Source organism: Chelonoidis abingdonii, chromosome 9 (genome assembly GCF_003597395.2).
Source record: "Chelonoidis abingdonii isolate Lonesome George chromosome 9, CheloAbing_2.0, whole genome shotgun sequence".
In the NCBI taxonomy this organism is placed as follows: Eukaryota; Metazoa; Chordata; order Testudines; family Testudinidae; genus Chelonoidis; species Chelonoidis abingdonii.
Window position 1 is genome coordinate 30,932,603 of NC_133777.1, and position 24,775 is coordinate 30,957,377.

General features: G+C 46.8%; 1 protein-coding gene across 1 annotated transcript in view; it reads left to right on the forward strand.

Annotated features, from left to right (window-relative positions):
• The first annotated feature begins 704 nt into the window (after positions 1-704).
• Positions 705-24,775, forward strand: part of TBC1D21 (TBC1 domain family member 21) — a 27,286-nt gene continuing 3,215 nt past the window's right edge. Inside the window, exons 1-8 of the mRNA XM_032775731.2 lie at positions 705-764; positions 5,931-6,034; positions 9,382-9,476; positions 14,050-14,160; positions 15,264-15,364; positions 16,479-16,575; positions 17,628-17,725; positions 22,376-22,492. Of these exons, the coding sequence (XP_032631622.1) occupies positions 705-764; positions 5,931-6,034; positions 9,382-9,476; positions 14,050-14,160; positions 15,264-15,364; positions 16,479-16,575; positions 17,628-17,725; positions 22,376-22,492 (783 nt within the window). The remainder of the gene's footprint in view (positions 765-5,930; positions 6,035-9,381; positions 9,477-14,049; positions 14,161-15,263; positions 15,365-16,478; positions 16,576-17,627; positions 17,726-22,375; positions 22,493-24,775) is intronic.

A 24,775-nucleotide genomic window follows, 5' to 3' on the forward strand; every position in this document is an offset into this window, starting at 1 on the left:
AAACAGAGGCTAGGGACACCATTCCTGCCCATCCTGGCTAATAGCCATTGATGGACCTAAGAACATTATTGGATTTTTGGTGTTGTAAGAGGTATGTGCATATGTTGTTTAATCAGCTGTTGACACTAGCTAATTTTCTTTGTTTTTCTTTCTCAGCTCTTTCCCGGAGCGGGGGTGAAAGAGCTTGAGGGTATCCCACAGGAAGGCATTCCCAAGTGCGCCTTTCTGGTTTCAAAGGCATTTTCTGCACTTGGGTGGTGGCAGCATCTACCCATCCAAGGTCAGAGAGAAGCTGTAAACTTGGGTGTTTAATACCAGCCTGGAGTGGCCAGTATTAATTTTTTGAATCCTTGCGGGCCCCCACCTTCTGCACTCGAAGTACCAGAGTGGGGAATCAGCCTTGACAAGCTGTTATAGAATGTCCTTTGTAGGGATCCATACTCACAAACCCTTTGTGATGAGTGACCTCATATCCCTATGACATCGTGGCAACTCTCAGCAACCAGCTCAGTCTCTTTCTGCTCTTGAGGAAGCACCACCTCTACAGGACTCTTACAGTGGGCAGAGACAGGACAACCTTTTAAAAAAAAAACCACACTTAAAAAAACGTGCTACAAAACCCCCAGCTTGTTTGGTTTGGTTTCATATACCCACCTGTCATGCAGGGCTCTGGTGGGAATTGCCAAGGGCAGGTGGAAAGGGCTATGGAAACCATCTCCCCACATGTGAGCGTCTCACTAATCAAATCTCTCTCATCTCTGCTGGTAAGTGCATCCTCCCCTGTTCAAGTGGACTTCCATCCCAGAGTATAGATCCACAGCCCAGGAAGATTAATGGAAAGATTCCCTTTGACCTCAGTGGCAGTTGGAGCAAGCCCCAGAAAACCAACCATGGTGCCTCTAATAAAGATAGTTTAGTAAAGACATATAAAGGCAAAGGGCTGCCTCCAGAGCAATATTTGTCTCAGCATCAGGGCCGGTCAAGGATGTTTCACACCCTAGACGAAACTTCCACCTTGCGCCCTCCCCCATCCTCGAGCCCCTGCCCTGAAGCGCCCCACCGCCCCCGCGGCAGCTCCACACCCTTCTCCCTGAGGTGCCTCCTCGTGGCAGCTCCCTACTCTCCGCCCTGAGGCACCCCTCCACCCCAGCTCACCCCTGCTCTGCCTCCTCCCCGAGCACACCGTTGCTGCTTCACTTCTCCCGCCTCCCAGGCTTGCGGTGCCAATCAGCTTAGGCGCCACAAGCCTGGGAGGCGGGAGAAGTGAAGCAGCCACTGTGTGCTTGAGGAGAAGGTGGAGCAGAGTGAGCTGGGGCAGGGAGTTGCTTTGCGTGCCACCCCCCCTTACTTGCTGCAGGCGGCCCTCCCCGCGCTCCCCTGCCCCAGCTCCCTCCGCCTAAATGCTGGCGGCAACCGGGGCGGCCGAAGATCTGGCTGCCGCGGTCGCTGCCGAAGAAAAAGCCCTCCCCCCCCCGCAAATCCTAGTGCCCTAGGTGACTGCCTAGGTCGCCTAAATGGTCGCAACAGCCCTGCTCAGCCTGAGACAAACAACTGCTTTCTTTGCACTCGAGTTCCTGTATCATCAAGATATTTGGACTCTCTTGGACAGTCAGCAGGGAGGGCTATGCAGGGTGGGCATTGTGTGCCCCAGACCTGAGACAAGGTCTCCAGCTGCAGCAAAGAAGCACTCAGGCTGGGCACAAAGGTGGCATCAAGACTCCTGTATCTTCTCACAATCCGGAGGCCATACTGGTGCCAGGCTGGAGCCTTCCACCAGTGTAAGAGAGATATTTGGACAGTTTCTTGTCTTGAAAATAGAGATCACAAGCCTATTAAGAGGAACCATGGAAGAATTGAGATAGAATGTATTTCCATCACTAATATTTTCTATATGGAACCCCATACCTCTTGAACTCAAAGCATGAGCTTAAAGCCAACATGCTGGGGATTGAACCAGGGACCTCCAGAACTAAAAGCATAAATGGCTAGAGTTGGAGCTAAGGCTATAACAGACTCTCATCCTGAAGGCAGTCAGAAGACTTTATAAATTCTTGATGAGACAAGCTTTACAGTCACTTTACCCGCTACTAAAGTGCAGCCATTTCTGGGGTGAAACATAGCAGCTGTTTAACAGCACAGAGCACCAGTACATAGCAATTTAGGCCAGGATATGAAGGATAATAACTTTCCAGCTGAAGTGCACAGAGAATTAGGTAAACACAGTGCAATTTCCTAAGAGGGAATTTGACCAGGATGCTAGGCACCAATTCTGGAATTTTCCCTGAGTGTTTAACATCCACAGCAGGAGGGACCTGGACTAGATATCTCCCTGGCTTTCAGAGATTTTTAAGGCCAAATGGGCCCCCTGTGCTCACCTAATTCTTGATTTGAGTTAATTCTGAGATCTCTTTCTGTCTCCAGGGGATGAAGAAGATGCCTATCGACAAGGCTGAGTGGGAAGGGTATTTTGATGAGAGTGGCCACCTGGTGAAATCTCGGGATTTTATTTCATCCAACATCCTGGACAGGGTGAGCGGGGTCTGCTCTCAAATGTGACAGTCAACAAGGAGGGCTATGCAGGGTGGGCATTGTGTGCCCCAGACATGAGGCAGGGTCTCCTGCTGCAGCAAAGAAGCACTCAGGCTGGGCACAAAGGTGGCGTCAAGGCTCCTGTATCCTCCCACAATCCGGAGGCCATACTGGTGCCAGGCTGGACCCTTTCACCAGTGTAAGCGAGAGCAGTCTGCTGTCAATGCAATGCCCCTTCCACATATCTTTTCCCCAGGCCACAGCCTCTGCAGCTGGTACAGGTAAGGATGATATAGAAGCAGCTACACTGGCTCTGTGCCAGCCACACTTCTCCCTAGGCAAGGAGCATCCTCCTTCACAAGGAAGGATCTGGTATTATTTCAGCAACACCAAACTCCATACAGGGATTAAGAGATTAAGGCTCATTTCAGGACAACTAATCCATCTGAAGGGTTGGTGACATCCGTTGGCCATCAGACCTTAGAGGTACCACATGCTGAGGTTGCTATGACAATTTGGAATCCAAGCATTTTTTAGAAGAAATGTTGTTGATCGTTTCAACTTTGTGCATCACTGGACAAAAAAATCACTGTGAAAAATATTAATTTTTCACTGGTTTCCCAGTAAAACACAGGAATTCCTGGCCGACTCCAATATAGCCATTATGCTTATTGGGTGTTTGCATTTTGGAGTTTGTTTACAAATGACTCACTTTTCCCAGTGAGAGAACAGATTTTATCACAAAATAACCTGTTTTTAACAAACCAGTAAAAATAGCTTTTAATTTTCATCAAAGCAGGCATGGAAACCTGAGCTGACTCTGGACAACCTGGCACCTTTTCAGAGAACTGTGACAATGTCCCAGTTCCCCTTCAGCTTTGCCAGTAATGAGAAATCTTAGTGCTCAGCCCTAAATGCAGGTAGTTAGATCTGGTGCTGGCTCCTGCAGACACTATCTTCCCTTGCACAACTCCACTGACCTCAGTTAACTTGCACAAAATCTGATGTCTGCATATTTTGCATTTTGTTTTCCTTGTGCCTGTACTGCAAGATTTCACTTTGCGACTCAAAAATCACCATTGCAGTGCTCTGAGCTTCTGGCTATGCTGTGCCCAGAGAAGGGTTATGGCTAGGTCTGTCAATTAATCACAGTTAACTCATGCAATTAACTCAAAAAATTAATTGTGATTAAAAAAATTAATCGCTAATAATCGCATTGTTAAATTTCAATTGGTGTTCTATTTTTTTATTAAATATTTTTGCAATGGTTTTTCTACATTTTCAAATATACTGACTTATATTACAACACAGAATACAAAGTGTACACTGCTTACTTGATATTATTATTTTTATTACAAATAATTGCACTGTAAAAATGATAAAAAATAGTATTTTTAAATTCACCTCTTTCAAGTACTGCAGTGCGATCTCTTTATCGTGAAAGTGCAACTTAGAAATGTAGATTTTTTTATTACATAACTGCATTCAAAAACAAAACAATGTAAAACTTCAGAGCTGAGTCCTACTCAGTCCTACTTCTTTTTCAGCCAGTCACTAAGACAAACAAGTTTGTTTACATTTACGGGAGATAATGCTGCCTCTTCTATTTACAATGTACTGAATGGAAAAGAGTTTCACATGCACTTTGCAGCCATGTTGCAAGGTTTTATGCAGCAGATGCTAATATTCATATCGCCCTTCTATTTCATCCACAATTCCAGAGGCATGATTCATGCTAAAGATGCTGTTAAAAATAAGCATTAATTAAAGTTTGTGACTAATCCTTGGAATTTAATGTATGTTTCTGTTGGTTACTGCATTCTTGCATATATTTTCATGTTATGTATTCAGTAATGACCAGATTGTGTTTTAAACATTTATAGCAATTGACAACTGAACAAAAATGTAGATTTCTAAAATTAGTACAGCCTCAACCAATTAAGAATCTGAAGTGCCATCCAAAAATTCGAGAGATAGTGTGGTGCATGCTTTCAGAAGAGTAAAAAGATCAACACTCATCAAGGGCTGCTCCAGGCCCAGCACAGCAAGCATGTGCTTGTGGCCAAAGGAAAGACAGCAGTCCGGTCTTTGCACAATTTCGGCGGTGCTCAGTCCTCTCGAGGAAGACCTGCTGCTGATTCCACGAAGAAGAAACGTGCAGTGTGACTGCCACTGAAGTCTGCCGATTGTGGCTTTTAATATTTTTTTTCCGCAGTGTTGGGAGGAATAACGCTGGAGCTGGCCCTGCCAATGCAAAACAGAACCCAAACACCAAAAATGAAATAACCTCGCATCTGACTCAGATGATGAAAATGAACATGTGTCGTCCATTCTGCTGGATCATTATCAAGCAGAACCTGTCATCAGCTGCAAGCATGTGCTCGGAAGGAAGGACATTGAATCTTTAGGTCATCTGGCACGTAAATATCTTGCACACCGTTACAACAGTCATGTAAGTCTATTCTTACTTTCCAGAATGAAAAAAAAATGGGCAGCGTTATCTCCTCAAATTGTAGCCAAACTTGTTTGTCTGTGCGATTGGCTGAATAGGACTGATGGACCTTGTAGGCTCTAATGTTTCATTGTTTAATTTTGAATTAGTTATTTGTACATAATCTACATTTTTTACGTTAATTTCATATAAAGATTGCACTTACTGTACTTGTATTAAGTGAACTGAAAAATTACTATTATTTTGTTTTACAGTGCAATATTGTAAATAAAAATAAAGTGAGCACTGTACACTTTGTATTCTGTGTTGTAATTGAAATCATATATTTGAAAATGTAGAAACATCCAAATATTTAAATAAATGGCATTCTATTATTGTTTACAGTGCGAATTAAACAGCGGAAATATTTTATAATTGTGTAATCATGCGATTATCACAATATTTTTCAGTCGCTTGACAGCCCTATTATGGTTAGAGCCAATTGGAAATGCCAATTATTTGTCATGGGAATTTTAAAAGATTTTTTTTGAAATTTCCTGTAAAATGTTTATTTTTCATGAAAAAAATGAGAGTAAAACCAAAAATTTTGAGTTTTACACTACCATTTTCAGTAAGAACAATCAAAAACTTACCAGGATTTGCTTGTATACAGAGTTGTTAAGTTATTCCCTCCCCCCTCAAAATATTTTTTTTAAATTAAAAAAATCAGGCCAAAATCAAATTCAATTTTTTTGCTAAAACTCTGGTTTCATCAAAAAGATGTTTTCCATCCAAAAAATGTTTTGACCTAAAAATGATGACCATCTCACTTTATGGCCAAACACCAAGACATGAGGACTAAGGAAATATTCAGAGGTTTGAGACTGCAGAACTTCCCCTGGGAAGTGGGTGCCCAACTGCCCTTTGTGCCAATAAAATCCCCCTGTATTTATTTTGCCATTCCTTTCAGGGTCTGGATCCAGCAGTGAGATCAGAGGCATGGAAGTTTCTCACTGGCTACTACTCCTGGAGGAGTTCGCATGATGAGAGGCTGACTGTTGACAGTATGAGGAGGTATGGATCTATCTGTTTGTAGTGTCCTTCTATATCGGGCTCCAGAAGGTATACAGGTGAAGCCAGTGGTTTCACAGGCAGCCCTGAAGATTTGATGATGATGCAGATTATGGTAGAATCTGTGAACCCCGGGCAAGGATCAAGGCCCCATTGTGCTGAGAGCTCTGCAGACAGAAAGCAAAGAAGGGAGCTCACAGTCCACTTGTCAGAGAGGGCACCACAGGGAGATGAGACAGACACTCCAGGGTGAATGGGTTGGGAGAAAGAGATATCACAATTGAGCAGAAACCCATCTGTCCCAGCTTGCCACTTGCCAACCCAGTGCATTCTGATGAAGGCTAAGCATCACGATGGGTTCTTCACAGGGATTTAACAGGGTAAGGAGGTGGCTTTGCAGATACTGATGGGCCACGTGTATGTCAGCTTTGAATGCGGTAGAACAGATTTAATTAAAACAGGTTCTTAATCTGGTGAAAAAAGTCAAGACCCTCATTGTCCACAGGTACCAGCCCCAAGGGTGTGATCCCACAGCATCTGTGCTGAGCTTCTCTTTTGGTTTCTTCCTTTCCAGCCTCAGGCCTGCACCAGCTTACACTCTGTTTCCCATGGGTCTCCTATGGTCCTTGAAAAACAGACCAGCTGTAGTACTGAGCATTCCAACTATGTCCCTGAGTCACCTGCTATGCTATGGCCTGGCACAGCCCTAGTGCCAGCTTTGCACTGGCTCAGGAGGGAAAGTTCTGAGATCCCTTTCTGTCTCTTTGAAGCTGAGTGGTATGGAATGGCCTTAGCATAAATGAGATGTATGTTCTAGCTGTTTTAATAACAGGCTCAGTGGCTCCATTGCAGTTGCATGGTAGATTTTGCACCTTTCCATGCACTCAGAACCATTACTTTGTAGAGGTCGCACATGGATTGGGTAGAAACAGGTGCAGCAGCTGTGCCTCAGTGGGAATGTGAACACATCTGAGGTCAAGCCTTAGGGGTCAGATCCTGCAGCAGTCTGTCCCTGAAATCCTACTGACATCACAAGTTGCTCCCCAGATGACCTCCAGCTGTCAACTTCTATGCATCTCAGTTTGTTTCCAGAATCCTCTGGTCATTAGCACTTGCCTTTAAAGAGACCAGAGGGAAAAGCCTAAATGTGCAAGCAGAGCATAGGGCTAAAATGTTGATATTGCTCCATGGAACTGCAGGTGAGCTCTGCCAAGGGAAATGAGGGTGGGGAGGGAGTTATTACTATGGCAGAAGAATAACAATAAATGAGTGGAAGAGACACCTAGATTTCCTCACCGTGACTGGGTCAGCAATAGCAGGGAGCAAACCCAGGACCTCTGCTGCATGTGTGACCAGCCACGAGTGGGGTGGACAGAGTGCCACTCTGAAAGGGTGGGGACAGTTACCACTGAAGATGGCTCCCCAGCAGGAGGTGTGATTAGAAGAAGGTGGAGAGGGGCTAGTGGCTTGTCTTCCTATGGTGACCCAGCTTTGGGTCTAACTCCACTGCATGCTGCAGTTACCTTTAGAATTTCTATTTTGAAACATTTTCTGGAGCCTTCCCTTTTCCCTGCCAAACTGTAACTGCTACATGGAGAACCCTGGCCTTCCGCCCAGGTTGCTAGGGTGCAGGGCCGGCTTTAGGCCAATTCAACCGATTCCTCTGAATCAGGCCCCGCGCCTAAGACGGTCCTGCAACTGTCCACTCTGCCCCCAGCCCCAGCTCACTTCCCTCTCCTCCCCTGAACGCTCTGCCCCTTTCTCCAACCCCTCCCCTGCTTCCTGCGAATCAGATATTTGCAGGAAGCCTGAAAACAAGCAGGGGCAGGTAAGCTGGGGCGGGGGGGGAGGTGAGGAGGGTTCCAGGGAGGCACGGCACAGCCCAGTCCGGCCCTGGCCGAACGCCCCCAGCCCCAGCCTGGTCCTGGCCCCAGCCCTGTCCCTGGGCTAGTGGCTCCGGCCCAGACCCGGCCCCGGCCCTGGCCAAGCGGCTCCAGGCAGCGCGGTAAGGGGGCAGGGAGGGGGTGTTGGAAGAGGGCAGGAGAGTTTGGGAGGTTGTGGTGGGGGTGGATAGGGATGGGACGGTCAGAGGGCAGGGAACAGGGGGATTGAATGGGGGCAAGGGCCCTGGCGGGGCAATCAGGAAGGAGCAGGGGTTGGATGGGGTGGCGGGGGGCAGTCAGGGGTAGGGATTCCAGGGGCGGTCAGGGGACAAGGAAAAGGGGTGGTTGGATGGAGCAGGGGTCCCAGGGGGCCATCAGGAATGAAAGGAGGGGTTGGATGGGGTGGCAGGGGGCAGTCAGGGGACAGGGAAGGGGGGTGGATGGGGCAGAGGTCCCTGGGGGGAGGGCATCAAGAACTTTAGGTGGGATTAACATGCATCCGCATATATTACACAATGTATGTAATATATAATTTTGTTATTATTTATATAGTTATGGAAAGTAAATAATACATGGAAGAAATGAAAGGGGGTTTTTTACATGTATTTTTTTTTTTAGTCATTCCTGCCAGGGCCCTGCCGAAAATGTTCGAATTGGGCCCCTCAATTCCTAAAGCCAGCCCTGCATGCCAGAGCACCTAAGAACTTCACAGTGACGGCTGGGAGAGAGTCCAGCAGCCACTTTGTTATCAGTGTAATAGTAAATATTAATATAGTGCTATCACCTCTTTGTACTGGGTGCTGTACAAATGTAGAAGAGAGACAATTCCTGACCTGCTGTCTATAATCTAAAAGACTGACTTTCAGAACACTATTCTGCTAGATACCAACTGAGCATAAGGCCCCAGATCTTCCTGCTCCTAAAGCACAGCCTTTTAGCTCTTGAGCTAATGGAGAATCTCTATCAGTTGTTAGCAGTATAGGACTTATGATGTGTAAACTATGCATTCTGTCCTCCTCTTGTGGTGGTTGGGCCAGCTGGAGATTGATGAGCCTGCCACAGCAGTGTCTAGAAGAGACAGCTCTTTTAGCTCAGGATGTAGGGCTCATATATTAAGATCCAGAGGTGCCGCATTCAATCTCCACTGCCAATGACCCACAAAAGGCTGTCAGCACTACCAATATGAAGTTGGACAGGTTTGCAGAGGGTAGCAGTGTGCATGCACATGCCAGTTTGTTGCAATATTAGCTAGACAACTAAAATTAAAATCTTGGTAAAATTGCTCATTTTTTGCAGTCTCTAAATAAAACAGGTCAACTCCCTCTTTCCTACCCCCCTGATTTCCTTCATTTACTGTGAATCTTCATTCACCAGGTTCTGATGGTGCAAAATTCTTACCAATTCCTTATGACATTATGTTCCATTCTTGCAGCATGTTCTCAATAGCTACCTACCACATTTTTTCAGGAAAAGTTACCAGGCCTTGTGCAACATGTGTGACAAGATCCAACCGTTACTGGAGACAGAGCACAGGGACTTCATGCAGGTCCGCAGCTTCATCAGTAAGTTGTCAAAGGGGTTGAATTGGGTGTTTCCAGGGGTAGAGGAGCAGGGGGGCAGCAGATAGCTGAGTCAATGTGATTTGCCAGTTTGCTAGCCCCTTGTCACATGGATCTTCCTAAGCTCAAGTGATCACCCTTCACTGGAGATTCTGACTCAGATGGCTCCAATATGTGATCTGTTTGCCTTTCAGAAGTCTAAGGACACCTGTAGTTTGATTTCATTCTTCTACCTGAGCACAAGCCTTACTCAGGAGAGATCAGCTTAGCTTGGTGCATGATCATTTTCCATCTCATCTGTTTAGCAGTATTGGACGTAACTTTATCTGGAGGCAAACCTACAGGTGCAGTCAGGAATATTATTGTTATGATTCACTAGGTATCACTGTTCTTTCTGTGTCATTAATGATTTGGACTACCGCCCTAACACTGTTCGAGGGGGCACTGTACTGCCAGAAGCACTGCCTTTCAAATGAGATGTAAAACCAAGGTCCTAATCACTGATAGTCATTAACAGTCCCATGATGCTATTCGGAAGAGCAGAAGTGTTAACCCTGGTGTCCTGGCCAAATTCCAACTCAAGTAATTACATCGCTGCTTACCTAAACTCCCCCCCTGCAGTTCCACTTTCTGACATTCTTCTAGTCCTGAACCGCAGTATTTGATTGCTTGAGCTAATGAATTCCACATGTTTGCCTGGAGCCATCAGCATTTCAGAGATGGGTCAAGTGACCCAGGGAGAGAAAGTTATATAAAGAAAGATACTAGATAGAACTGTAGTAAGAGAGAAACTAGGAATCTGGAAATCCCCTCGGGGTCAATTGCTTGTGGATGAAAGGAACTACAAAAGTGATTAGCATTATTATATTCAGATTCCCATTTAGTCTTCTCTCAGGTGTACAACAAAGGGAATATTAAACGATACTGCAAACCTAATGTTACACTGATTTGTAAGCTGCATAAATCAACCAGCTGAAACAGGAAGGAGCCTTAGCACCGAGGTAAGACTGGGTGGATACTTTAGGAGCAATTGATTCTCCATCCTGGTGGAGAGCCTTAGAAAAATCATAGAGTCATAGAAATGCACCGGAAGGAACAAAGAGAGGTCATCTAGTGAAGCCCCCTGCATTGAGGTAGGACCAAGTAAACCTAGACCATCCCCAGATTTTTGTCCAACATGTTCTTAAAAAACTCCAATGACAGGGATTCCACAACCTCCCTTAGAAGCCTGTTCCAGAGCTTAACTCCCCTTACAGGTAGAAAGGTTTTCCTAATATCTAACCTAAATCTTCCTTGCTGCAGATTAAGCCCATTGCTTCTTGTCATGGAGAACAATTGATCCCCATCCTCTTTACAACAACCCTTAACATCTTTGCACACTGTTATTAGGTCCTCCTCAGCCTTCTTTTCTCAAGACCAAACATGACCAGGGTTTTTTTAACCTTTCTTTAGAGGTCAGGTTTTCAAAACCTTTTATCATTTTTGTTGCTCTCCTGTGGACTCTTGCCAGTTTATTCACATCTTTCCTAAAGTTTGGTGAGCTGAGTCTTCACCAGTGCTGAGCAGATCAGGACAGTTACCTCCCATGTCTTATATACAACACTCCTGTTAATACACTCCAGAATGAAATGAGCCTTTTTCACAAGTGCATCACACTATTGACTCACATTCAATTTGTGATCCACTGTAACCCCCAGACCCTTTTCAGCAGTACTACAACCTAGACAATTATTCCCCTTGTATAGTTCTGCATTTGATTTTTCTTCCTAAGTGAACTAGTTTGCACTTGTCTTTATTGAATTTCACCTTGTTTATTTCAGACCAATAATCTAATTTGTCAGGGTAGTTTTGAATTCTAATCCTTACTCCATGGTACTTGCAACCTCTCCCAGCTTTACGTTATCTGCAGATTTTATAAACATACTTTCTGTGACAGGTTGGGTCATGGAAACCCCCTTGGGACTGCCACCTGATGTGCTGGGACTACCTCTGAGCCTGTTTTCCCTGCCAGCTTGGGACTTCAGTACCCTATCTTGTTGAGCCAGACATGCTAGCCTGCTGCAAACACAGAGCCAGGTCTGAACCCCACCTCTCCCAAAAGCTGCAGGCTTAACTGAAAACAGTTTAAGAAGTGCTCCTGTCTCTAGCAACCAGATACCCAGTTCCCAATGGGATCTAAGCCCCAAATAAATCCATTTTACTCTGTATAAAGCTTATACGGGGTAAACTCATAAATTGTCCACCCTCAATAACACTGATACAGAGGTATGCACAGCTGTTTGCTCCCTCAGGTATTAATACTTGCTCTGGGTTAATTAATAAGCAAAAAGTGATTTTATTAAATATAAAAAGTAGGATTTAAGTGGTTCCAAGTAATAATAGACAGAACAAAAGTAAGTTATCAAGCAAAATAAAACCAAAACACACAACTCTAAGCCTAATACAGTAAGAAACTAAATGCAGGTAAATCTCACCCTCAGAGATGTTCCAATAAGCTTCTTTGACAGATTAGACTCCTTCCTAGTCTGGGTCCAGCAAATCACACACCCCTGTAGTCACTGTCCTTCGTTCTAGTTTCTTTCAGGCATCTCTTTGGGGTGGAGAGGCTACCTTTTGAGACAGCTGACGACAAAATGGAGGGGTTTCGAGGGCCTTATATAGTCGCTCTCTTGTGCAACATCACAGCCACAAGATGGGGTGTCTAGACACCTGGGCAAGTCACATGTCTATGAATGATTCAGCTTTCTGCAAGCCAATGCCATTGTTTACATGTTAATTTGAATGTTCCCAGGAAAGCTCAGCTGTGGATTAGTGTCTCCCAAAGTCCATTGTTAGTTAAGTACTCCCAATTACTTGAATAACTCCTTCACACTATGTTGACCAAATCTGCCTTATGTGCTTCCTATAGCAAACACTTTTAAATACAAGCATAGAGCCAACGCTCATAACTTCAGATATAAAAATGATACATGCATACAAATAGGATGAATATATTCAGTAGATCATAACCTTTGCAAAGATATGTTACATGACATATCTAGCATGAAACATATTTCAGTTATGTCGTATTTACACTCATAAGCATATTTCTATAAAGTATTATGGGGTGCAACGTCACACTCTCCACTCCATAATCCAAGTCATTAATGAACATATTGAATAGTATCAAACCAAGGACTGTTGGAATCCACTAGATAGGCTCTCCCAGTTCAACAGCAAAACTGATAACTGTCATGCATTCAGCAGAATGTGTTTTTATTACCTTGACTCCAACTGAGTGTAAAAGAAATCACATTTTGCCTCTATGTGAACAGATATGAACTTAAATAGTGGATACCAACAATTGTCTCTTCCAAGTTCAGTTGTGGTTCCAGTGCAACTCCCTGTTCAGCTTGGCTTAGAAAAAGTTGTTTTCCAACATTCCAAGGTCCTACTTTGCCACTCCCCCGGGCCACTTGCACCCAATCAGAAAGACCCACAGCCAGTAATTCTGGATGCAGAACACTGATGTAAAGTAACATACATTATCTGCCATTTGGTGATTTATTAGCAGCTGTAGAAATGTAAATTAGCAGCAGGTGGTGCTGCCACATCCAGGTACTTGACCAGTGTATTCTTTCCTCAGCAGTACTTTTTGAAATCTGGATTTCACCTAGCAAAGAGTTTGCCTGTTTGAGCGGAATTTCTCTTCTCTTTATTTCTTGTTGACTGTTCTTGTTACTAAGGGGTTATAAGACCACAGAGGTACATGCAGTACCGCAGCCTACTGAAATCCAACATTCATATCCAAGATATAGCACTGCCAGCACGCTGGGACTGAGTGTGGACCTAGAATACCCTACCACCTATCAGCAGCTTTGAGATTCTTAGCTCAGAGCCCTTTCATACAGCTCACCTCACCACAGCTGTTTTACCACAACATCCATTCTATCGTAGGCATTTCTAATACACCCATCCCTGGAGTCTCTGCTCAGGCCAGTCACATACAGTAAGAGCATTGCAGGGGCCAGATTCTGCACTTTATTAATTTTTCACTCAGTGCCGTATGGAGGGGGAGCTGGTTATGGCTCCCTTATTCTCTTACCAATCCTGGTGCAGGATAAAGCACTTCAGGCTAGCATCAGTCTTTCAAGGACTGTTGGCCAGCTGATGATAGCCAGAGTATAATGTGATCTGGACCCATCCCCTCCCCTTCCCTCCCTGAGCATGCCCCTGTCTGCCTTTGATATGCCCTCTGAACCAGAGCCAGAAGGAGAGGGTGAAGCAGAAGCCAGTTGTGCCAGCTGTATGCCCACTGAAGACTCCCTCTGGCCAGGGAAATCCTCAGCAGTGGAGATTGGGCCAGTTCCCACACCCAGATCAGTGCAAAGGCAAGAGAGCCAGGCAAAGAACCTGTCTCAGTATGTCCAGTCATAATATCACATGCATTTCCTTGGATAGTTCTGCAGCTAGCAAACAAGTAAGAAATAAGGAGTCTGTAAGCTCCCCTTCACCTCAGGAAGGCTGCATGATCTGAGCCAGCGATGCTGGGCACCCTGCCCCCATAAGAGAAACATGTCTGTTTCTCCCGCAACAGACTCTGACCTGCAGAGACTGTACCTCCGAGATGCACAAGGCTATGCCATAGTGGACAAGAAACAGCTGGAGAAGATCCTTCTGCTAAGTTACGTATGCAACACGGATGCTGGTGAGTGCTGGGGCAGCGGCATACCTGGGCATCGGCAAAGGATCCTTATCATGTCTCTGAGGCTTACAGTGACCATATGTCCTGTTTTGGCTGGGATAGTCCCTTTTTTAAGCCCTGTCCAAGCTATCCCAACTTTTTTTCCAAAAGGTGGGCATTTGTCCTGTTTGCTCTTGCTGACTTGATCAGTTGGCAAGAGCAAAATGGTCAAATGCCCTCTTTTGTCACAAAAGTGAGGTGCGAAGCTGAGGGGGCAAGCGGAGATATCAGTCCCCTGCAGGGGAGAGGCAGGGCTGGGGGGAGGAATCAGGTTCCAGAATGCCAGCATATGTGGCCCCCCCGTAGGGTTCCAGCAACAGGCAACAGCCTCCTGCGGGAACTGTGCTCCCCCCCCGTCAGAGTTCCAGGGATGGACAACAGCCTGGTATGGGGGGAAGAGGGGCAGAGTTCCAGCAACTGGCATTAGCATGCGGGGGGGCCTCTGGTGAGCCTCTGGGGGTGTCCCTGCCCCACCAGTGACCAACTAAGCTCCCACAATCTGCACTGAAAACACTTTTTCTTGTTCTATGCAAGGGCAAATCTCCCAGGGTGTTAGGGAACTGTGCATTGTGCACTCATGCAGACTATCTCACAAAGAGGCCAAGGCTCACGTGGGTCACTGGAACTGAATTCCCCTGTCCCCACTAATGGTGACCCCTCCCAGTCAGATTTGCGACCCAGGGGTGGAATAGGGGAGGGGCTAGTAATGGCACTGCCTAAGCTATGGATAAACAAAGGACTTTGATCTCCTCTGCTGCCCATGTGACTCTTCCACAGGGCAGTGTGCCCCTGGGTTAGATGCCTGTGTTTCATTCCCCTCTGATCTGTTCATTTCAGGAATTTTTTGCCCCTCCCTCACTTAAGAAGGTGGAGACTTTCATTGTCTTGGTGAGCTCCACCCACAAATCACTGTTATTGAGTGGGAGGAGCGCTTCCATGAGCATGTTAACCTAATTCCCAGGGACATGTTGTTTCATAGTATGTTTTTGAACTGCTGCAGTAATTTGTTTGCACATATGTCTATCTGTACTCGTGGGTGTGTGTCCGTGTGTTCTCTCTCCTGGCAGAATACCAGCAGGGGTTCCATGAGATGCTCCTGCTATTCCAGTTGCTGGTGGAGAAGGAACATGAGGTCTACTGGCTGTTTCAATTCTTCCTCCAGAAAACAGTAGGTCAGAGGGTTTGTAGGGCCCTGGCTTTGTGCCCTCACTGAGCCATCCAGTTGACCAGCCTGCAGCAACTCTTCCTGGAGGCAATCGGCCTGACCTGACCATCCACACCCAGCTATGGCAGAAACCTCAGAGAGAAGAGGGCCAGTCTACCCCCTTCTGGTTTGCAAGCCCACCCACACATCCCCAGTGATAAGTCACCCAACTCAACTTTCCCTCCCAGCCACCCTGCGCCACCCCTTGTATGACAAATGCCGTGACTTGACCCATGTCCCACCTACCAAGCCACGCTGATCCAGCCCTGCAGGAGATGTCCAGGCTGCTGGTGGAAGCTGGATAGTTGGGGAGGTGGTTGCAACATCAGAAGACCTTGAACAGCAGTTTGGCAAAACATCCCTGTCAGTCAGAATGAGGAGTGGGAGGGAATCAACTGTTACTAACCCAATAGGCCAAACTTACCAAAACTGAAGCCAAGAGGCTCCTGGGTTTTGTAGTTTGGCACCTTGTTGGATAAGGCCACCCCAGGAAAGCTGCAAAGAAATATCCAGTAAGACACTGTCCTCACCATGACTTCCCACCATGCTTCTCAGGGCATTGCACCTCTCCAAGTTGGCAAGCCACAGGCGGCGTCCCTGGCTGTCTCAGAAAGACAGAGCACCTTGGACACCACGCAAGCCAGGTGTCTATAAGCACCACGCAAGCAGAGGTTATATATAATGTATGTTTAACTCTAGACGTATTAGTGCATGCTAACAGAAACAGAGAAACATAAGCAACAGTGTGGATGGAGTTTGTGTCTAATGACTGGTCTGCCAGAGGATAACAGCCTACTGCTGCTACCAGCTACTCAGAGTGTACCTTTTGTTTAAGCAATAGCGATCTATACTACATTTCAGAAGGTCCCAGATTGAAACCCAGTTAGTGACTCATGCAGGAGCTTGTTTCACATAGATCTTGGTAATGTAAACCCTGGCCAGATCCATTCCTGGGGAAAGGCCAATGGAATTATGGGAAGGATGAATTTGGCTTCATGGATTTAACAGGAGGTTGTAGCCAAGCTGGGCCATCTGCTCTCTTCCTGTCCTCCAAGTCTTCCTGCATTGTCTCTTCCAGGAGCACAGTTGTGTCGTGAACATTGGGGTCGGGAAAAATCTGATAATGCTGAAAGCTGTGATTGCATTTATGGATCCCATCTTTGCAAAGCACTTGGGTAAGTCCTGCTACTCTCCTTCTCCACCCAGAGAATCACAAAGCAAATGTTACTGGAGCTCAGGTGGTGTAATTTCCAGGTGTTGGAAGCAAAACAAAGGAACCATTTGCACAGGTTTGGCTAGTTCTGCCACATCTCATGTGAATGGAGTCTGAGGCCCTGAGCAGAGGTCCCACATCCTGGATTTCCTGGCACTGAAGCAGGATGGTGAATCTCAACCCTCCCCATCCACTTTTCCTAACTTTCTCTACCACAATCTTGTGAATTCACATGGATGGATAGGGGGAGTGATCCTCTGGCATTTCATAGAATCGCTAAGCTGTGGGGATGGAAGGGACCATGCAAAGTCATCAAGTCCAGCCCCTGTGCTGTGGTAGGACCAAGTAAACCAAGACCATCCCTGACAGGAATTTCTCTTTTAAGGCTCCTTTTCTGCACTGAGCTGACCTTTCCTTAGACTAGAGAGGCCAGACCTGGCTTCCTTAGGGATCTACTGTTGGAAAATCAAAGCTCTTCCTTTCCCACCAGGTCCTACATTGTACCTCCATGCCACTTCCAGGGACATTACATGAGTTTAACTAGGAGGCTTGAGAATGACTGGGGTTGCCAACATATCCCAGTTTCCATGGGACAGCTCCAATATTGACTCACATTCTAGACATTATGCGGATGGGTCGTCAGAGTCTCAGCGTCTTTTGGAGCCTGTGTAACATCCTCTTGTTATGACATAGCATGGAGTTGCCATGACGATGCCTTGATGTTGCACAGCAATATAACAGCATTCCATTCTGTGACAATGTCACTACAAGCTGACACTGCATTGCCTGATGACAAAGAGAGCTGGCAATATGGCAATGCAATGTCAAGGCGTTGCAACAGGATGTTTGCTCTGGAGAACCAACTTTTAAAGGTGGCAACCCAACATGTACTGCAGCAAACAAAGCAACTGAGAAAAGTGCCCTAGTGTGAGACTCTCTGACTTATACCTGCACAAGCTGGATGGTAAAGTGTGTCTCAGTCCCTGACCTGAGTTTGCTTTTCTCATCCTCCAGAAGGGAAGAGCAGAGTTGTGCAGTCACTGTTCCCCTGGTTTTGCCTCTTCTTTCAACAAGTCTTCAAATCCTTTGATGATGTCTGGAGACTGTGGGAGGTGAGAGCTTTCTGACATTCTCTGACTTTCCTGGTGCCTGGAGGCATGATGGTTATCTGGCATTTGTGACTTTCCTTTCCCCCTACAAAGGGCAAAGATTCTCAGCCAGAGAGGCTGCCTGAGTGACTTGCCAGAGTGGATGTAACTCCAGGGCAATGAACTAATCACCCCTTGCAGCACTTCTGTGATTGAGGACTGATGACATGGCCCACTCCAGAGTGGGACTGGAAACTAAGGCTGGTCACAAATGTTCCCTCTAAATTGTTTTTTGATGTGTTTTGTTTGTTTGTTCTTGTTTGTTTGTTTGTTTGTTTGACAGAAAAAAAATCTTCATGAGAAGTGGCTGCTTTCCTTGGGAAATTTTGATTATTTTTGTTTGTTTGTTATTCTTGAAAAAACAATCTCCTGAAAGCTGAAATATTTCATAGATTCCAAGGCCAGAATGGACCACTGCAATAATCCAGTCTGACCTCCAGCCAGAGAACTTCCCCAAAATAATTCCTAGAGCAGTTTGATTTGGTACTGTCTTAGTTTCTCATGGGAATTGTAGTTCTATTGCCTCTTGTATCCATTCTTCTCTAGGACCTCTATGAGTCTACATCTCTCATAATGCTCCATATCCAGGGATTCCTATTATCACTACTTTTCCTCTTCGAGAGGGGAGATTGTGATGCTTCATGGGAGATGAAGTCTGCCTAGGAAGCCTGGCCTATAGAAAACTGTGGACTTTGACTTTGGAGACCTGAGTTCTGTTTTAGGCTTTTTCACTAGCCTGCTGGGTGACCTTGGGCAAGTCACAGCCCCGCCCTGTGCCTCAGTTTCCCCATCTTTAAATGAGGGTAAGGATATTGCCCTCGTTTGTAAAGCACTTTGAGACATGCTGGTGAAAAGCACTTAGACAAGGTCTAGGAATGATGATGGTGATTTTTGAGACTGGGAGAATGAGGTAGCTCAATTACAGCTTCTATGAGGCATCGGCAGCAGCATTTCCAAATTGAAATATTTTGGGTTTCGGTTAAAAAGTTTTGGTTTTTGCCAAAATTTTCTGTAAAATGAAACACCATTTCCTGACCAGTTGTGCTGAAAACTCCAGGTGATGGAATGCTCGAGGGCTGAGCTGTGCAAACTTCTCATAACCTGACACATGGGCTGAGAAATGTGTGATCCTTCGGGTGAGCTTATGCTGGGCTTTGATGGGACCTGAGCTAACTTATTTTCATAGCTCCAGGAGGAGCCATTGTGGTAATCTAGTCTGACCTCCTGAATCACACTGGCAGGAAAACCTTGCCCAGTGAGTCCAGCGTCAGTACGGAATGATCCTAGTCTTCTTTTGCTCCCACAGCTGGAAGAGGCAGTTTCTTCTGGTATCTTCCAGCTGGACTGGGAGATGGGAATAATGGAAACATCACTAAACAGCATAGCATCTTTGGAGGTCCCTGGCTCAATTTCACAGGCCAGAGAGGTAGAGCCCTGCAAGGGTACAAAAATGTGGATCTGCATCCACCAGGATCAACCCGCAATCAGATCCAAAATCCACTAGCCAACTTTTACCTGTATCTGCATCCACACCCACAGCAGCAAGCTGTCTCACAAGGGCTAGCGATGGGAGGGAGGGGCACAGACTGTGGTGGGGCCAGGATTTTGCAGGGGAGAGGGAGCATGCTGATAGTGACTGGGGATAAGGGGTAGTATGGGGGTGGGGTCTTGAGGAGAAGGGTAGGGTTACCAGGCATCTGGTTTTCAACTGGAACGCTCGCTCAAAAAGGGACCCTGGTGGCTCTGTCAGCACTGCTGACCAGGCCACTAAAAGTCCGGTCAGCGGCACAGAGAGGCTAAGGCAGGCCCCCTGCCTGCCCGGTGCCGCGCTGCTCTCAGAAGTGATTGGCATGTCCCTGTGGCCCCTAGGTGTAGGTGTAATCAGGGAAGCTCTGTGTGCTGCCCTAGGGAACTGTGGCCAATGGGAGCTGGGGGGCGGGGGCGGTGCCTGCGAGTGTGAACAGTGCACACCATGCAGAGCCGCCTGGCCACCCCTGCATCTAAGAGCCAGACATGCATGCTGCTTCTGGGAGCAGCAAGGAGCCAGGGCAGGCAGGGAGCCTGGCTTAGCCCTGCTGCGCCACTGACCAGGAGCTGCCTCAGGTAAGCGCCGCCTGGCTGGAGCCTGCACCCCAAACCCCCTACCCCAGGTTGGAACCCCCTCCTGCACCCTAACTCCTTCCCAGACCCAGTGCCCCCACCCGCACCCCATTCCCAGGTCAGAACACACTCTTGCACCCAAATACCCTCCCAGTAGCCCACACCCCAACCCCCTGACCCAGCCATGAGCCCCCCCTCCTGCACCCAAACTCCCCCCCAAACATCCTAACCCCCTGCCCCAGCCCTGATCCTCCTCTTGGAGCCTGCACCCCACACCCTCTCCCACACCCCAACCCCCTCCTCAGCCTGGAGTCCCCTCCCATACCCTGAACCCCTCTTTTATGGCCCCACCCTAGAGCTCGCACCCCCAGCTGGAGCCCTCACTCTGTCCTGCATCCCTGCCCCAGTCCAGTGAAAGTGAGTGAGGGTGGAGGAGAGCGAGTGATGGAGGGAAGGGGGCTGGGCCCTCAGAGAAGGGGCAGGGCAGGGGTGGGGCCTTGGGGAAGGGACAGGGAAGGGGGCATGGCAAGGAAGTTCATTTCTGTGAAATCAGAAAGTTGGCAACCCTAGAAGGGCGGCGCAGAGGGGGTGGCTGTGGGGAAGGGGCGGTGCATCATGTGCTGCTCCCCAGGGGCTTGTGAGAGATGGCACACCGCAGCAACAGTGTTGCATCACAGAGGGGTGGAGGAGTGGGGTGCTGGAGCTGCCAGGCTGGGCTATGATGGGGATGCTGGCGCTACCTGAGGGGCCCAAGCTGCTGGTCAGGAAGTGTCACAGCAAGTGGGTGCTAGACAATCCTGATTCCAACCTGCTGCTCAGCCCCAGGCATTGGCTGCTGCCACCAGCCCAAGTGTGCCACGCCCCTCAGACTACCCAAGTCAGATGCCGCGGGCCAGGCACCACCAGTGAGTAGAGCCCTGCATGGTTGTATTTGCATCCACTCCACTATCTGCAGAGCTGAAGTGAATGTCTGCAGATTTGCAGGGCTCTACAGAGAGTTTCAGATATTTTGAGTGAGCCTCTGAATCTGTGAGACTTTCTTGTGGTTTGCCCACTGACAGTCTTCACTCATGTAATTCCCCTCAGCTTGAAAGATGACAACATCTAGTGCACTTCATCAATATCTCTTAAAGCTGCTCCCAAATGAGGCAAGGATCAGTACCTCAAATATGGAAACTGAGACACAGAGATTTGTCCAAGACTCACCACAGGTTAGCCAGGGTTAGTACCCAGATCTCCTGAGTTCTAGCCCACTGCCCTACACACTGGACAATGCTGCCTCATTGAAATCAGTAACTGATGATTTACTCCAGTTGAGAATTTGCCTATTGCCTTTACACCAGTAGCTATCCAAATCCCTGTGTGTGTGTCCAAGTTCCAATGCTAAGGGATGATTGCTGCAGCAACAGGATTCTTGCCCCGCCAAACCAAACCACTCACTTAGTGTTCTCATTTCCCAGCCCTCTCCCCGGTGGTTTTCATATCTCAATTGGTATTTGCACAGAGCTCTCTCTCCATGCTCACTCTTCCTGCTGAGGTCTCAAGGCTGTGCCATGGAAGGGGAAATTCTGTCTGGGATGAGGAGGATGGTGTCTGAACACCCTGCGCAGACAATGCTGGAAATGAGATTATTTGGCCAAGTGAGTCCAAAAAGTTATCAAAAGCCACTTTGCCCTTGGGCAAAGCCTAGAATCAGTTTACCCAGCAGCAAATGCAGCTCAGACCAACTGGATGAGTTCATTGAAAGACAAACGACCTATATTGATATATGGTTAATTTGCGCTTGCTTAATATAGTGGAGTCTGCATGGACCCAGCAAGTCAGAGGGCTCTGTGCTGTTGGAGGTGCCATGTTTTGGCTGAGATGTCAAGCCAAGGGCCTAGCCACTTGTTTTTGGTAAAGAGTCCCTACTATATATTTTGCAAGAGGAGTAGCATTTGTTCCAGTGTTGTTGGCCAAGATCAGGGCCCTATTTTGCTAGGCACTGTACATATAGCAGGAGACAGTACCTACCCCCTAAGAATGTATCCTCTAAATTGATCCCTGCTTTACACTCAGGTGGGAAGCTGTGGGTCAAAGAGGATAAGAGAATCTGTGGCAGAGGTGGGAATTGAAGCCAGCTCTTCTCAGTTGCATTCATGTGCCTAAACCACAAGCCCAACCTTCCAAATATATGCAGTCCCCCCACCTAAAATTGCTCCTGTAATTTCATGTGCAGCAACTGTTTCCTCCATTTCCCCTATTTATTTGTGTAGTGTTGCTGCATGCTCTGAAATAGCTGCCTTGTTCAATCACACAGATGACTGCCTTTGAATGGCAGATGACTCAGTGATCTCAAAGATATAGTCTATGAAGAGCTTTGGGATCCTCCAGCATAAAAGGTGCTAAAGGCTGCTAGTTCCTCATGTTTGGTTCCTGAAACAAAAGGTTCAGATTCCGCTGGGTTTGGGTGGAGCATGGGAATCACCTCTGATGTTTTTCACTGATTCTGGCCCATGGTCTGTTTCTTTCAAGGTATTCCTGATGGGGATGCCCTGCAGAAATTTCCAAGTGATCGTGGCCTACACTATGCTGCAGAGTGTCAGAGACCAAATCCTCCGCGAAAATATGGGTGGAGATGACATTTTAATGGTGAGCCAGCCAGCAAGGAGCCTGGTGTGTAACACAGCTCCCCCCACCCCAGCAAATCAGTAGATGAGGGGGGAATTGGATGCACTGCATCACCCCTCTAGGAGAGGGGTTCAATTCCAGCCCTTCTCAATAGCAGTAGAGGGTTGTTGCCATCAGGCTGCTGTTTGGTGCCCTGAGTGAGATAAGTTGATGGGTCTCAGGCCAGGTCCCAGTGGACAGTTAGTTACATCACCAGACATACTTTTCTGTGTGGTATGGATCGGCCCCCTTGTTGGCAGAGGCCAAACAATTAATGTGATTGAAAGGACATGCTCAGCCTGCTGAGATGGGCCTCCCTGCTCAGGGATAGGACATATTGGTAGGGAACACTGAGGGAAGCATGCTCTTCCATAGCATGAGCTCTGCCTATTCTGGTTGCCATTCTCCAAAATAGTCAAGTGGAGATTTTCTCAAATGTGAGTTCAGTGTTTTTGGTGGACATGAGCCCAAATATGAACACAGGATCCTAAACCCCCTGAGCTTTGGGAATGTTCAGACCAGGAGTCAGATCCAAAGTCTACAACTGCATATCCTATCCTGATATGCAGAACTTGAAGGAAGCTTGGCATCAGATCTGATTCCTAGCTTGATCTTTGTGAAGAGGTCCCATTTCAATGTTTCAAGCTATAATTTCTGAGAGTGGATGGGGAAGGACAAAGGGGGAATTTTCAAGTCAAAAAGGGGAATTAAGAATCTAGATCCCTGATTCCTTCCTAATGCAGCAAATTCATTCTTCAAGAGGACTTATGAGTACAGATTTATTATAGACAGAGCTAGTAGTGCTGCCTGGAGTTAAAGTTCTCCAACACTTTCTTTTATATGGCCATATTTACACTGCTCATACATTTGCCTAACTGTAACTATTGTGGCTGAAATTTCCCATGCTAGGTGTCAGCCTCAGGCTGATTATTTTTTGAAAGTTCAGCAAAAGCTATTCAGACATTTCTGATAACAAGATTAGGGAAAGATACATTGTTTTGCCCAAAAATTCTCACAACCATTTTTTTGGAGCTCTCCCCTCCTTTTCCCTTCTGCTTTGGGACTAGGACTTGAAATCTGGTGGGGAGGGGGGCGGGGAGCTCCTACTAAAAGAGGCAGGGGACCTGTGGAAAAAATAGTATGTGGTCATATAATTAAAGACTGTATCATAATGTATACACACAAGTGGAGCCCAATTAAGGGTGCCCAGAAACCTTAATTCTGGCCCATCCTAATGTTTGAGTACTTGACTCTGCAGTCTTAGTGTTCTTTTAATGTAGGTTTGCACGAGTAATATAGGATAGGTTCCCTGAAGGAAGTGTGGGGGAGGGACAGAAGTGATGATTTAAAGATTTGAAATACCAATAAAGGAAAAGATTTGTTTGGATAATCAAAAAAGGAATAAATAGGAGTAATCATCAGATCAAAGCCAGCAAAGGAAAACATCAGAATGACTCTCCTGACAGTCAGATCTGTGAGGCTGTGGAGGAGCCTCCTATGGGAAATAGTAGGTGTTCTAACACCTAATAGCTCTTTCCTGCCTCTCATTTCTAAGATTCCCTCATATGACCTTTTCATGATTGCCACTTCTCTTGACCCCACTCTCTAGTTTTGCAGTTGGCAACCCTAAAATTTGCAGATGGTCTAAAAGATGAGGGGGTTCGGTTCAGTACCATGAACATGGATGGTTGTCTAAACCTCCTCCAGACTGTTCTGAACTCATTAGCTCTCCAAACATCTTCAGTGACCGGCATGTCCTGTTGAACATGCATTACTTTGTATTAATATTACAGTAGGACCACTAGAAATTGGGGTCCTGTTGTGCTAGGCACAATAAGAGACACTCCCTGCCCAACAATCTAAACAGGCAAGGGTCAGGAGGTGAAACAGAGGGACAGGGACTTGCCCAAGGTCACCCCACAGTTGATGGCAGAGCTGGTATAGAGCCCCAGGTTTTTCATACAAAAATGCTGAGTTTTCTAAACTGAAACATTTGCAGGAAAGGGCCAGTTTCCACTGGACATTCGGTGGGAAGGTTTCTCAGGTCTAGGACAGGGCCACCTGAGGAGGCGGTGGGGGGACAAGTGAGGCAATTTGCCCCAGGCCCCACAGGGGTCCCCACGAGAGTTCTATAGCCACATAAATAAGAAGAAAACAAAGAAAGAAGAAGTGGGACCGCTATGCACTGAGGATGGAATGGAAGTTAAGGATAACCTAGGCATGGCCCAATATCTAAATAAGTACTTTGCCTCAGTCTTTAATAAG